At 34.8% G+C, this 14,231-nt stretch overlaps 1 protein-coding gene across 1 annotated transcript in view; it reads left to right on the forward strand.

Annotated features, from left to right (window-relative positions):
- Positions 1 to 9,375, forward strand: part of AHR (aryl hydrocarbon receptor) — a 39,512-nt gene extending 30,137 nt beyond the window's left edge. Inside the window, exons 6-11 of the mRNA XM_084896469.1 lie at positions 740 to 870; positions 2,489 to 2,691; positions 3,373 to 3,482; positions 3,886 to 4,027; positions 5,303 to 6,548; positions 9,081 to 9,375. Coding sequence (XP_084752595.1) covers positions 740 to 870; positions 2,489 to 2,691; positions 3,373 to 3,482; positions 3,886 to 4,027; positions 5,303 to 6,548; positions 9,081 to 9,224 — 1,976 coding nt within the window. The 3' untranslated portion in view covers positions 9,225 to 9,375. The remainder of the gene's footprint in view (positions 1 to 739; positions 871 to 2,488; positions 2,692 to 3,372; positions 3,483 to 3,885; positions 4,028 to 5,302; positions 6,549 to 9,080) is intronic.
- Positions 9,376 to 14,231: the final 4,856 nt, after the last annotated feature.

Here is a 14,231-nt window from a genome sequence, read left to right on the forward strand (position 1 = left end):
TCTTTCCCTCTCCCTCTAAAATAAGTAAAATGTAAAAAAGGTAGTTTTGGTGTTTTTTATATAATTCTATGAAAAGAGGCAGAGAGCCTATGGGGGCAAAGAACTCCTTGGTGAGGGTAGGAAAGTAGTGGAAAGCCATGTGTCTGTACATGTAGTTCACACAGAGGCTAGTGAGCTACAGAATGTTTTATTCTACAAAAAAATGAATTATTTAATTATTTATTTTGTTATTTATATAATGATTTTATTTGTTATTAATAAAAAAATGAATGTATCTAAGATATGTGACAGCCATTGATGACTATCAAGTGGGAAAGTGTTGCCATACTCAGTAATGCATTTTATAAAATTACTCATACTGTTGTGAAAAATGGGGAGGAGTGTTTGTAAAATGTTCTGTGTTTCAAAAGTTCACAATTTTTAAAAAGCAAACTAGCATATCCAAGTATAAAAACAAACAAACACAAAAACCTTTTCTCAATGTAAATAGTGTTTCCAGAAGTTTGTGGAAGTATTAGAAAGAAAATAAAATGGCATTAAAAAATGGGGAAACTGTTAGCAGTTATTGGTCAATAGAAATTAAAAACGGAGTAAATTTTAGTTTTTCATTAGCTTCTGGACTGAAAATGATTATCTTTTTGTACAGACTCCAATTTAGAAATTAACACAGATTTCAACTATCTAAACACTTAATTTTACAACAAAGTGGAAAATAAATGTGTTGCTATTATTTCTCCAGAAGCGAATGGCCTCCCCCATCCAGAAGTCTACTATGACCCAGACCAGCTCCCTCCAGAAAACTCTCTGTTTATCGAGAGGTGCTTCATTTGCCGGCTGCGGTGTCTGCTGGATAATTCGTCTGGTTTTCTGGTAAAGTGCAAAATCTTAAGACCCTGTCATTTACTATTAATTTATAGAAATAAAATAGTTGAAATGAAACCAGTATTCTTCGGTTATATTTGAGTTTGGCTTTAAAAAATCTACTTCATCAAATAATTAAGGAAAATAACTTTTAAAATATCATTTTTTGTGATTTTTTTTAATCCTTTCTATAACTCCGAATCCACACAGGTTGAGAGGGAAATAACCTAGAAGCTTGTATTTTGCCTACTTTTTAGGACTTTTTAGGTATGTGATGAAGAACTATGTAGCCCTTCTTTAATAGAAGAAGGCTTACTCTCTTTAGATGGAATGCCTGCTAGACAGAGAAATTATACTGGCCTTTTCCACATGGCTAGAAAAAACTGCCACGTAGAGAAATGGTTGTTCGTTCATGATTGCAGAATCATCATGTAGCAGGAGATGCTGTTGCGTGGTCTGAATACCTGGGTAGGATAACCACAGAGCAGTTTAGGCAGGATACCGAGGCTGCAGATGGTCTGCACCCTTAATATAGTACACTCCAGAAGAGAAAGTGCCCAACTAAGTTTGGGAGCCAGTAATCAAATTTTAGGTGGGTTTTCTAACTGCAGGACTTTTCGGAGCCTTTACCAAAGGTACATATTATGCTCTGATCCTCAGTGGAGATGGTCATTAAAACCTTTGTGAGAAAGTCTAGTTGCATTCATCTTGGAGCTCTTCATCAAATTGCAATACTTGGCTTCCTAGGCTGCCTGTGACACATGAGAGAGGCATGCAAACCTGTGTCAAAACTTGCCCTGTTTTTTTATTTAGAAAATAAAGGGCAGCATAGTATCCCAAAGTGTACCCCCAGCTCCCCAGAAACTATAGCACACCCCACCAGCACAGGAGAAAGAGACTACAAGGTATGTCGTTGCATATTACTTTGGTGAGTTAGCAGGAATTTGAAACAATCAAATCTTAAACATTAGCAAACAATGATTTTTATGTTTGTCATAATGTTGCTGACCCAGAGTTAGAATTGCTTTGGGATAGTTTTCATAGTACTGATGATCGATTAGTATGTATTTTCTAAGATGGAGTAGGAGTGTAATTGGGTCTTTTCTTTCTTGTGCAATTATCATACTGATGTTAGAATTTTTCCTTGGCCTGGTTATTACTGTTTTAAACAACTAAATAGATCATGCTCCTGCTTAAATTGCACTTGTTTTCTGTCTTCTACAATTATTCTCTCTCTCCTCTGATAGAGCTCTGCATTCTTTGTGATATCATGAGTCGTTTTAATGAAACTGTATTTGAGATGTGGAATACAGTTCATGTGTGTTGGAAAATTAGTATGTACTAGATCACCATTTATTCAGACAGGAAACATGAGTGCATGGTCACTTGCACACTTAGAAAATGATGCAGGTATTCTTGTGACCATTAAAAAGCCAGGAGGGTTTCACCTTTCTGTCCCTTCAGAATAGTCCTCACACTACTTTGGAATTGTTTTCTTATGGAGAAAGGAACGAAAGAAAGTAGCATTTGTCAGCTTTAAAAACCTTAGATGTGGCCAAGACTGAGCCTTTTAAAAAGGAATGATTTTTAAATTGTTCATTTTAATGAGCTATCTTTTGTGTTTTAGGCAATGAATTTCCAAGGGAGGTTAAAGTACCTGCATGGCCAGAACAAGAAAGGGAAAGATGGGTCGGTGCTTCCCCCTCAGTTAGCCTTGTTTGCCATAGCGACTCCACTTCAGCCACCCTCCATACTTGAAATCCGAACCAAAAACTTCATCTTTAGAACAAAACACAAACTAGACTTTACACCTACTGGTTGTGATGCCAAGTAAGTAAAACTTTTCTTAAAGTAAAAGTTTTTATTAGATGTATGTATTATACAATGCAACAAGTCTCTCATAGAATGTAAAACTATAATGTAGATAATATTGTACATTATTATAGTAGCTATTATTTCATACTCTTTCAGTGTCATCTTTAAAATAAGTTCAGGTTCATCAAGTCATTTTATTCTTTCATAGTTTTTTATACTACTTGCCCCAATTTCTATGTCATAACGCTGATGTGCTTAAGGAGTAAGATTGTTAGTTTGTTTTACATTTTAAATTATACAAACTTTTTTTGAACTTTAGCCCTGGAAGTTTAGTAAACTTACAGAGAATTATGTTTTGATATATGAATGCTTAATATCACATTCATGTCATTGTTTTTCTCCTTTCAAATATAGAAAGAGATGTTTGAAAAACCCTGCTCCTCAAAAATGGAATACAAGCATTCTAGATTTTTACTAAATGTTTTGTTTACCTGCATAATCTTCTTTCAGGAGAAGAAAATGATCTAAAACTGAAATTTGTAGCCATAGCAAAAGAGCAGTTACAGAGATTTCCACCTGCTAATGTAAAATTCTGAGAGTCAAGTAAAACCTATTGCAGCAAATAGCATATAGCTGATACCATTTAATATGAATGAAATAACAATGTAATTTCAACTTCATTTATCTTTTTCCCAGAGGAAAAATTGTTTTGGGCTACACTGAAGCAGAGCTATGCATGAGAGGATCAGGGTATCAGTTTCTTCATGCTGCTGATATGCTCTACTGTGCTGAGTACCATATGCGGAGTAAGTTGTAGTTCCTTGTTAACATGTCCATAAAAGGGGCATATACCCTAGTGCGGTGGTCAGCAAAGCCAAATATCGACAGAACAATGATTGACATTTCTCTTGAGAGCCAAATTTTTTTAACTTAAACTTATTCTAAAACCACTTCTTCAAAATAAACTTATTCTAACACCACTTCTTCAAAATAGACTCGCCTAGGCCGGGTATTTTGTGGAAGAGCCACATGTGGCTCGAGAGACGCAGTTTGCTGACCACAGCCCTAGTGCATGTTTCAGGAAACTGAATAATTGTCTACTCAATATCATCCTTTATGATAAACTACTCTATAGCTGCCACAGGAATATATTTGATCTTTGGTGATAAATGATCAAACTTAAGTTTGACTTATTTATTTTTATTTTAGTGATCAAGACCGGAGAGAGTGGCATGATAGTGTTCAGGCTTCTCACCAAAGACAACCGATGGGCTTGGATCCAGTCTAACGCCCGCTTGGTTTATAAAAACGGAAGACCAGATTACATCATTGCAACTCAGAGACCTCTAACGTAAGCACAAAGACTTAAAATAAAAACGATAGCAGCAAACATTCTAACAACACTTTAAAAACTTTAAGAGAATTTACTCTGCAAATAAAAAGTTAGAATAAGACTAGTATGTTTAAAAGGAGAAGGCATAGGTGAAGAACATTAAGACAGAATTGACATTTTACTGAATAAATATGTAGATCTATGGCAGGAGAATAAAGAAAACTTGAGGGTTTTATCCTGCGCATGTAGAGGAAAGATGAAAAGCTAGTGCCACCTGTGAAGTAAATATATCATTGCTTTGCTTAACATAGGTTTTCTAAGCAAGCATTGATTTTAAGTTTCCTATATATTCTGGAAATGAGTATTTTTGTCAAGTATGTGCATTGTAAATTTTTGCAGGTGGCTTTAGATAAGAAATCAGTTTTCCTTTTCATATCTACTAAAGCTCCACAATATTCATGAAGCAATGCCTCTAGCCATAATTTACAGTGCCACAAAGTTTTATGTTTATATTTTAGGTTGTAGTAGATAATTTTTGCAGGGGGAATCAAACCTCCCAAATCATCTCTGATGAGTATATTAATTGATTAAGTTCCATTTTTGAATTAAAATGAAAGCTTGTCTATTTAAAAATTGGATATATATGTCCAGTTGACCAGTAGTATTTATTGAAAATGCCGAAAATGCCATCTTTCCTCTACTATACTGCATTTTGATCAGATGATATATTTATGGTTGTTTACCTTCAAAATTGCCTTGGCTCTTCTTGACCACTTTATATTTTCATAATACATTTTAGAAATCGTCAGTTCCCACCAGAAAATCTAAAGGGATTACAGTGACTATAACTCATTTTGAGATAATTAACGTTTTTATAATAATAATCCAACTCATGAACATATACATCAGGATACATGGTTGTGTAAAATATTTGCCTATGTCTTTATCTCAATAATGGACTGAATCCTGTATATCTTAATACTATTCCTCGATATTTGATATGAAAATTGTGTGTTCACATCATTTAAAATATTGTGAATCATGCTAATCTTTTTTCCTGTATAGCTTCTGGCTTTTATTTAGAGATGTCTCCCCTACTCACATTCCCAAATTCTTGCAGTTCACTGTTTTTTTGTGCTCATGTTGGGATCTTTGTCCCAAAAAACAGTATAGTCTTTAGAACAAATTCTAAATCATTTAAATTTTATGGCACTAGGAAAATAATTGATAGTAGGGAAAAGCACTTTTATTTTGACATATACTGTATTTCTCTTGCTGTTTTTATAATTTTAGAGATGAAGAAGGAACAGAGCATCTAAAGAAACGAACTATGAAGTTGCCTTTTATGTTTGCCACTGGAGAAGCTTTGTTGTACGAGGTAACCAACCCCTTTCCTACCATAACGGACTCCCTACCAATAAGGACTAAAAACAGTGCTAGTGGAAAAGATTCTGCTACCCAGTCAACTCTCAGTAAGGATTCTCCCCATCCCAGTTCTGTCTTCAGTGCCATTATGCAACAAGATGAGTCAATTTATCTCTGTCCTGCTTCCAGTAGTACTCCTTTAAAAAATTTTTTAAACGAAACTATGGACACATGCAGTAGTTGGCAGGACAGTATTGCACCAGCTGGAAATGATATCCTAAAACATGAGCAAATCGGTCGTTCTCAGGAAATGAACCTGACCCTTTCTGAAGCTCAGGGAGGGCTCTTCCCTGACAAAAACAGTGACTTGTACAGCATGATGAAACACCTAGGGGTTGATTTTGAAGACATTAAACACATGCAGCAGAATGAGGAATTTTTCAGAGCCGACTTTTCTGATGAGAACGACTTCAGAGACATTGACATAACAGATGAAATCCTGTCGTTCGTCCAAGATTCTTTAAATAAGTCTACCTTCGCGTGTCCAGATAAGTCTACCTTCGCGTGTCCAGGTTACCAGCAGCAGCCGTCCAGGGCGCTGAACTCAAGCTGTATGGTGCAGGAGCACCTGCAGTTGGAGCAGCATCAGCAAACGCAGGTGGCCATGGAGCAGCAGCAACTGTGCCAGAAAATGAAGCATATGCAAGTCAATGGCATGTTTGCAAATTGGAGCGTTAACCAATCTGTGCCTTTTAATTGTCCTCAGCAAGACCTACAGCAGTACAGTGTCTTTTCAGACTTACCTGGGACCAATCAAGAGTTTCCCTACAAATCTGAGATCGATACTATGCCTTACACAGAGAACATTATTCCGTGTAACTCGGCTGTGTTAGCACAACAGTCCCAGGGGACACAGTTAGACTTTCCCCTAGGGAACTTTGAACCATCCCCATACCCTACCACTACTTCTAGCTTAGAAGATTTTGTCACACGTTTACGAGTTCCTGAAACCCAAAAGCATGAACTAAATCTACAGTCCACGCTAGTAACTCCACAGACATGTTATGCCGGAGCTGTGTCCATGTACCCATATCGGCTGGAACCACAGCAGAGCAACATGGCTCAGATGCAGTACAGTCCAACCATGCCTGGCCCACAGGCATTTTTAACCAAGGTAAGGATGTTCTCAAACGATGTATTTATCATGTAAGAAGAATCACTAAAAGGGTTTATTTAGTTTATGTCAGGACTCATTTAATCTATATGTCAGGACTCATTTAATCTATTATCTACAGCATTTATATCAGAACATGTCTAATTATGTCTGTGACTACTTTTTTTTTATAAGCCAGTATGTTCCAAACGCAAGTACAAGTATATCCTTTTTAGCTGAATTGTAAAGGAAAAAGCAGTCAAGCGCTGAATATGTCCTTAAGTCAGTGGTTGGCAAATTCATTAGTCAACAGAGACAAATATCAACAATACAACGATTGAAATTTCTTTTTGAGAGCCCAATTTTTTAAACTTCTTCTACACCACTTCTTCAAAATAGACTCGCCCAGGCCATGGTGTTTTGTGGAAGAGCCACACTCAAGGGGCCAAAGAGCCGCAGTTTGCCGACCACTGCCTTAAGTTACCCTCTAAAAGTATTATTGTTTAGAATAGAGATTTTGATTTATCTTTCTTGATATTTAAAAATAATTTTCCCAGTGTTTTGATATATAGTTGAAATTGGGTTAAAAGGTATTTCTTCGCATGCCATTGCCTCTGAAGGTCATTGGAATTTAACCCCAGGCTCCTTGTATTCTCTAGCAATCCCTCTGTTTTATGTGCCATAGCCTCCTTTTATCCCATCAGGGGAAATGTTTTTTTCTGATGTTCTTAAAAGGGCAATACAGCTGGCTTTCTATCACGGGCCTTGAGGTTGATGTATTTTTACTATTTAAATGTGTCATTAAAGCCCTTCTAGCAGCAAGCACACTTTAAATCTAAATCACTTTAAAAAAAAGTTAACGTGAGTATATCTGCTCTCCCTGGCCATCCAGGAACACAGCATGTTTACATTTATGCTTTTCCATTATAAAATAGTTCATTTAAAAATGCATTTCATACTTTTGAAGAACATCCTGACCAAAATTAAGTTCATTGTTATGTAATAGAAAAGGGCAGTGAAAGTTTTTCTTAGTCTCGTTCCTAACATCCTTTAGTCACTATAGTCTATTTCACGTTGCTGTGAAGTTAATCATAGGTAGGTACCTTACCTCATATTCTCTTTAGTAAAGAACTTACTTGTGTAATATTACATTTTGAACTCATGCGTTCTCTGCAGTGATCCCTTCACTACTTTTTTTTTTTTTTTAAATATATTTTATTGATTTTTTACAGAGAGGAAGAGAGAGTTAGAAATATCAATGAGAGAGAATCATCAACCAGCTGCCTCCTGCACACCCCCTACTGGGGATATGCTCTCAACCAAGGTACAGGCCCTTGACCAGAATTGAACCTGGGACCTTTCAGTCTACAGGCTGACGCTCTATCCACTGAGCCAAACCAGTTTTGGCCCTTCAGTACTTTTTAATGAATAATAAGAATTTTGTAGACCTATATCTCTCTCCTTCTCGGCAGGGTAGCCACTCTATATGTGGCTAGTCCCAGATGAGGTGTACTAAAAATATCTGCTAATATTGGAGATTTAATTTGAAAAAAAGAATGAAATTTCAGCTAGATTAGGTTAAGGAAAATATATTAAAATTTCACTTTTTTAATGTGGCTCACATTTCCATTGAACAGCACTGCTCTAGATAATACATTTAGAGTAATTTCTTTAAGATCCAACATTCTCTGGGCAATTTGAAGAATTGACAGTTGCCATCATTGAAGATCTAGATTATGTGGGTATTACTATATGTTTTGAAGGCTTTGGGTATTACTATATGTTTTGAAGGCTTTGAAGTAATCAATATTTTGATTACTGAAGCCTATTGTTAAAGGTAGATTTTATTTGAAGGAATTAAGAGTTTGGTTTTAATCTGAAAGTTTTTATAACTCTCACTAAGTAGGTACTCTAAAGGCTCTGGTATTTATAAAACACTACAGAACTATCTCTGTGTCCATCTCTCCCATAGTAGTTATAAAACCCAGACCAATTTCATTGTAAGATGGCAAGACAAATTAGGACAGTAATCATAGTGGTCCTAATTACAGAATCAGGCTATTAAAAGTATAGTACAAATAAGAAATTGGTTTACCCATGGTCTGAGTAGTAGGAAATACTTAGGTCATTTGCAGTTCCAATGTAGTAATCTCAAGTGTAATAAATTCCCTGGTCCCCAGAATTTGAGATGAAATCTGGTCAAAGTAAATTTATAGTTGTTCAGATGGAAAATAATGCAAGAATAAACTATCATATTGTATACCTACTTTCACCTCACCCCGTATTACTTATTACTATTACTCTTTGATTTATTAGTTTCTATTCGAAGGCAATGCCTTGATCAAATGATCTCCTGATATATGGAACACCAAATATATGTGCTCAGTATTTTTCATTGAATGATTTAAAATTAAGCAGTAATACAGTAATTTGAAATTTAACATGTAGAGTGAAGATTTAAAATCATTAAATATTAAAATATTTTTTATATTTAATGATTTAAGTAAGATACTTTAAAGATCCATTCTAATAAATTGCTGTTTTTGTTTTCAGTTTCCGAATGGAGTTTTAAATGAAACCTATCCAGCTGAGTTAAATACTATAAATAACTCTCAGACCACTACACATCTTCAGTCTCTTCACCATCCATCAGAGAACAGACCTTTCCCGGACTTGACATCCAGTAGATTCCTATAATTCCACGCCCAATTTTTACCTTGGTTTTGGTTTAAAAGGTGGAAGGTTACGGTTACTAAACTGTCAATGTTGGACATCAGCAAGTTCGCATGGAGGCATTGATGTATGTTGTTCCCACTGTTGTTACCAAACCACATTTTAATGTTTTTCAGTTTTTCAAAGAGAATTAAAAACATCAAAATTACATAGACTGTACTCATTTCAGTAGAAACTATATGCCACAGGCTGGTGAGATACCATCTATCAATACATTTCACATTCTGAACACCACAAGTTGTGCAAATTTTATTTACGGGAACTTTAAGATTCTCTTCAATGAGAAAGTTTTCTCTACTGGAATTATTTCTGTCAGAATAAAAAGGCAATTGAGTTTTCAACTTATGAACCCGAAGTTACCAAAGTAAACTATTTCTTATATTAAAATAAGTGGTTTGGTGCTTTCCTTCCTTGTTAATGTAAGTGCCTCAAAGTTTTTTCTACCTATAACACTGTAGGATGTATATTTTATATATAAAATAATGCCTTTTCTTTTTAAAGTTAATAACATTTTACACAAATATCATTTGCATTTTTTAAATTCAATAATTTTTATTAACCTACGCATGTTTTAACTGCACTATTTACCCCACTTTCTTCAGGTAAAGAACAAATAATGACTGAAAAGATAATTTATTTCTTATGAATAAACTAGTTGCTTCTAGATTGTAAATGTTGCTCTGTGCCTTACACTGAAAAATAAAGTAAAATGTCTTTTCAAGTTATTTCTTAATTATTATGTAAATATTAATGGCAGCACTGAAATGTCAACAGTGTTTTCAGAAGAAAGATATACCGCCCTTTACCTCTGCTAAAGTCTCCACCCTGGTAGTTGCAAGAAAATCTGCTCAAATGACCACATTTCTCAGCCTACAGTGAAGAGCAGGGCCACTGAGGAAAAATAAAGCACCCATTTCAGTGTGTGTACATTTTTTACCAACTGTTTTACATCTGTAACGTTTTAAGATAATAGTGTGTTGACTTTTATATAAATTTCACTTCTTAATACAGTGCAAACTAAGAAGTGAAATTTATAGATTGTGAAGTGTTAAGATTGAATATAGCAACGTTTGGTGCAAAGTATTGCTATGAATGGTGCATTGAATGCTTTACAATGAACAAAATTATTTGTAAAATATTTTTAATTTTTTCATGTAAAAATATTTCATATTTTATATGCATATAAATGAGTTTTACACATTTTATCAAATAGTGAATGCAACCCATTTAAGTTGGTATTACAAAAAAAAAAGATAATTGTGCAATTTTATTAATTTCAAACATTAGGTTGTTTCTATGGTAGAGGGACCTTATATTATCAGTAAGGCAAATTAATCACCCTCCTAACTTGCTGTCCTCAGGTGATTTAAAAGAAGTGCCACCATCTGTTCTATGCATTTTCAGTCAAAATTTTGAATCTAGAATCAATATAAGTATTGAAAACAACAAATTTGCCTAAAACATTTCATATTTTGTTTCCATCATGAGGTGTCACTAAAGATTTAGACCAGAGAGTCTAGATTAATAATCCATTTTTACATTTAAAACTTTTCATTGAAAGTCTTACAGCATTTTTGTTAGTCTTCCTTTGTGTCACTGGATGAACTGGTTAGTGGAAGACGGGCTTTTAGAATTGTGAATGTGATGACAAGCAATTATAAACTTATAAAGTAATATTGTACATTTTAAGGTGTATATCTCCATAAAATTACTAAAGCTTATCTAAGAATAATAAAAGCACATTAAACCAAATACATCTTTGTGTACATTGCTGGGTGTGCCAAAACAAACCTCTGTTATGTTGAGGGGTTTTTTTTTTTTTTTAGATGGAGTGCACTTCTAAGAACCTGGAACGTTTCCTATACACCAGTGGTTCTCACAGTACCTGAACGTGTACCAGTGTTCTGCTGTATTATGACGCTTTCAATCGTTCCTATGCACAAACGTAGTGTTTTTCAGTATTACTAACTTATAGGTAAATGCTTTCAGGGCTTTTCTCCTTCTAATGTTACTGCTTTACATATGCCATGCATACATTTAAAAATATATATATGATTTATAATATCCTTACTATTAAATAAAATTGTATGTAATAATATATGGTAATAAAATAATCACCAAATATTAATAATACTGTCCAATGTAAATTCTTTCCAGTTTATATAAAGGATGTTGGTATACTATAGTATTATAACTATGCTAAAGGCAATCTATAATGTTGAAAGGTATGTTGTCTGTAATTAATAAAAGTTCTGCCCTTGGATATATAAAAACATTTTCAGTAACATTACAGATTTAAAATGCTTCTGAAATGGGTGATCTAACCCTAACCTGTGTTAGTTATATTTAGTGCTTTGATTAGAGTATACTGTCCACAACCTATACTCTCTAACATACAAAGGAAACACTATGCCTTTGCTGTTAAATTTATAATTGCTAAACACTCACCAAGAATTCTGTAATTAAGATTGTCTTAAGAAAAATTTCTGAGAAAAACAGTATTTTATTCTAGCAGTAATTATATTTGTTATGGTTTAGTAGGCTGATCCTTTAAAATAGATATTTTTCTCAACAACCTAATAGCAAGTTAGCATCATATTTAATTTCAAACATTTTAGAAAAAACAATACTGAGCCTTTTTGTCAAGTAAAAACCCAGGTAGTCCTATTCCTATTTCTGATATCTGCTTCCCCTCGCATGCCTTCTGTCAGTATGAATGGTGTCTGCCCTGTTTTCACCAGCCTGCCCAGCACTGGCCAGGGATGTTAGCTGCCTCCAGGACTAGGTAACACCTTTCTTAAGTCTTCTCCCAATGTGTGCAGGTGGCCTTGCCTCCAGTTTTACTAATGAAGACCATCGAATAAAAATCCTGACATCCTAGGTGTGCCTGTACCTTCACCTCAACAATACCACTATCCTTGGTCTGTTGGGCTCACTTCCAATGGATGGGGAGGCAAGGTTCCCACCCTTCCTTTGCAGTTCTCATGCATTTAGCATCCACATTTCCCTAGTACAGAGCCTTCTCTCCTTCCCTAGAACCCTGGGGGGGGTGGGGATTTGTCCCTCCTACATCCCTTTTCTTATTAAATTGTTTATCTCCTGTCTCTAAACAATTTTTTATCTCCTGAAATCTGGTTTGTTTTCTACCTTTCTATGTATGGTTTCGTTGAAGCTTAATAATGCCCTTCTTACCATAGGCTGATTCTCAATGGCACTGCAACCAAAATACACCCTCAATGAACATTTTTTCCCTTTTCACTGCCATGATACTAGTTGCCCTGCACCTTTCACTTTTCTTTGTTACTCTCCCCACCACCCCCACCACCACTCCCAACTAGCAACAGACTTAGTTATGACGATTGTGGTTCTTTCTCTACCTCCACATACTGTCCTTTAGAAACTCATCCCTTCTACAAATGCTTTCACCTCTTTAAAAACATGAAATAAAAAGAAACTATCTCCAATGTTTATGGAGCATTCTTCTCTTTTGAGAGCATAGCAAAGCCAAGCACACAGACTCTGGAGTCAGACTGTTGGCTTCAACACACATAGGATGTGAATGATTGGAAAGGTTTCTTTCTGAGCTTGAGTTTCCTTCATACAGAAGGAATATAATGGTAATTCCTGCCTCATTGGATGGTTGGAGTCATCAGTAAGTAATTCATGTAAAACCACTTAGTGCCCAATGACCAAACTGGAACAATTTGCCTTCCTAATATGATGCTATGACAAGCACACTTAAGCTCTATGTGTATTCTCAAAACCACAAACCCAGTCTCATCATGAGAAAAACGTCAGACAAACCCAAATTGAGGCACATTCCACAAAATTCCTGAGAGGAGTCTCAAGTATCACCGGGGTGAAAAACAAGAAAGATTGAGTTGTCACGGGTCAGAGGAGACCAAGAACATGACTAAATACAATACAACATTCTGGACTTCATCCTCTAAAAGACATTAAGGAATCTGCAGGAATCTGAATGAAGTTCAGTTTTATTAATACTATTGTACCAATGTTAATTTCCTAGTTTTGACCATTATAACATGGTTATATAAGATGTTACGTTACATATAACTTGATGAAGGAAATAAGTTCTCTATATCCTGACAACTTTTATGTAACTAAAATTATTTTAAAATAGTTTAAAATGATTTTATATACGTTGCACATGGATTGAAAATATTAATATTGTCAAAATGTCCTTACCATCTAAAATAATATATAGTTCAATGCAATGCTTATTAAAATACTAGTGGCATTCTCAGAATTAGAATAACTAATTCTAAAATTTATATGGAACCACAGAAGACCCCAAATAGTGAAAGCAATCTTGAGAAAGAAGAACAAAGTGGAAGATATTACTCTCCCTGATGACAAACTATACTACAGAGCTACCATAATTAAAACAGTATTGTTCTGGCATAAATATACATGTATGGATTAATGGTATTAAAGAGACAACCTAGAGATAAATCCCTGCTTTTATGGTCAATCTATAACAAAGGAGGCAAGAATAAACAATGGAATAATAATTATTTCACTAAATATTATTGGCAAAACTGTATAGATATATGCACAAAAATGAAATTGGAATACTTTCTTACACTATATATACACAAAAATAAGCACAAAATGGATTAAAGAATTAAATGTTAGATTTGAAATGATAAAACTCCGAAAAGGAAATGTAGGCAGAAAACTCTTTGATATTGCTCTCAGCAGTATCTTTTTGGCTATATCTCTGTGCAAAGGAGCACACATTATCCATTAGCCTAGACCTTAGAATCAATAAAAAATGGGACTGTTTTTGCACAGAGAAGGAAACCATCAGCAAAATGAAAAGACAACCTACTAAATGGGAGAAGATATTCCCAAATGATGTCATCAATAAGGAGTTAACTTTCAAAATAGATAAAGAATTCTAACAACTAAACCAAAAAATCCAGCTGAAAATGGGCAGAAAACCTGAAG

Source organism: Pipistrellus hanaki, assembly GCF_964339955.1.
Source record: "Pipistrellus hanaki genome assembly, chromosome: 10".
Classification (NCBI taxonomy): domain Eukaryota; kingdom Metazoa; phylum Chordata; class Mammalia; order Chiroptera; family Vespertilionidae; genus Pipistrellus; species Pipistrellus hanaki.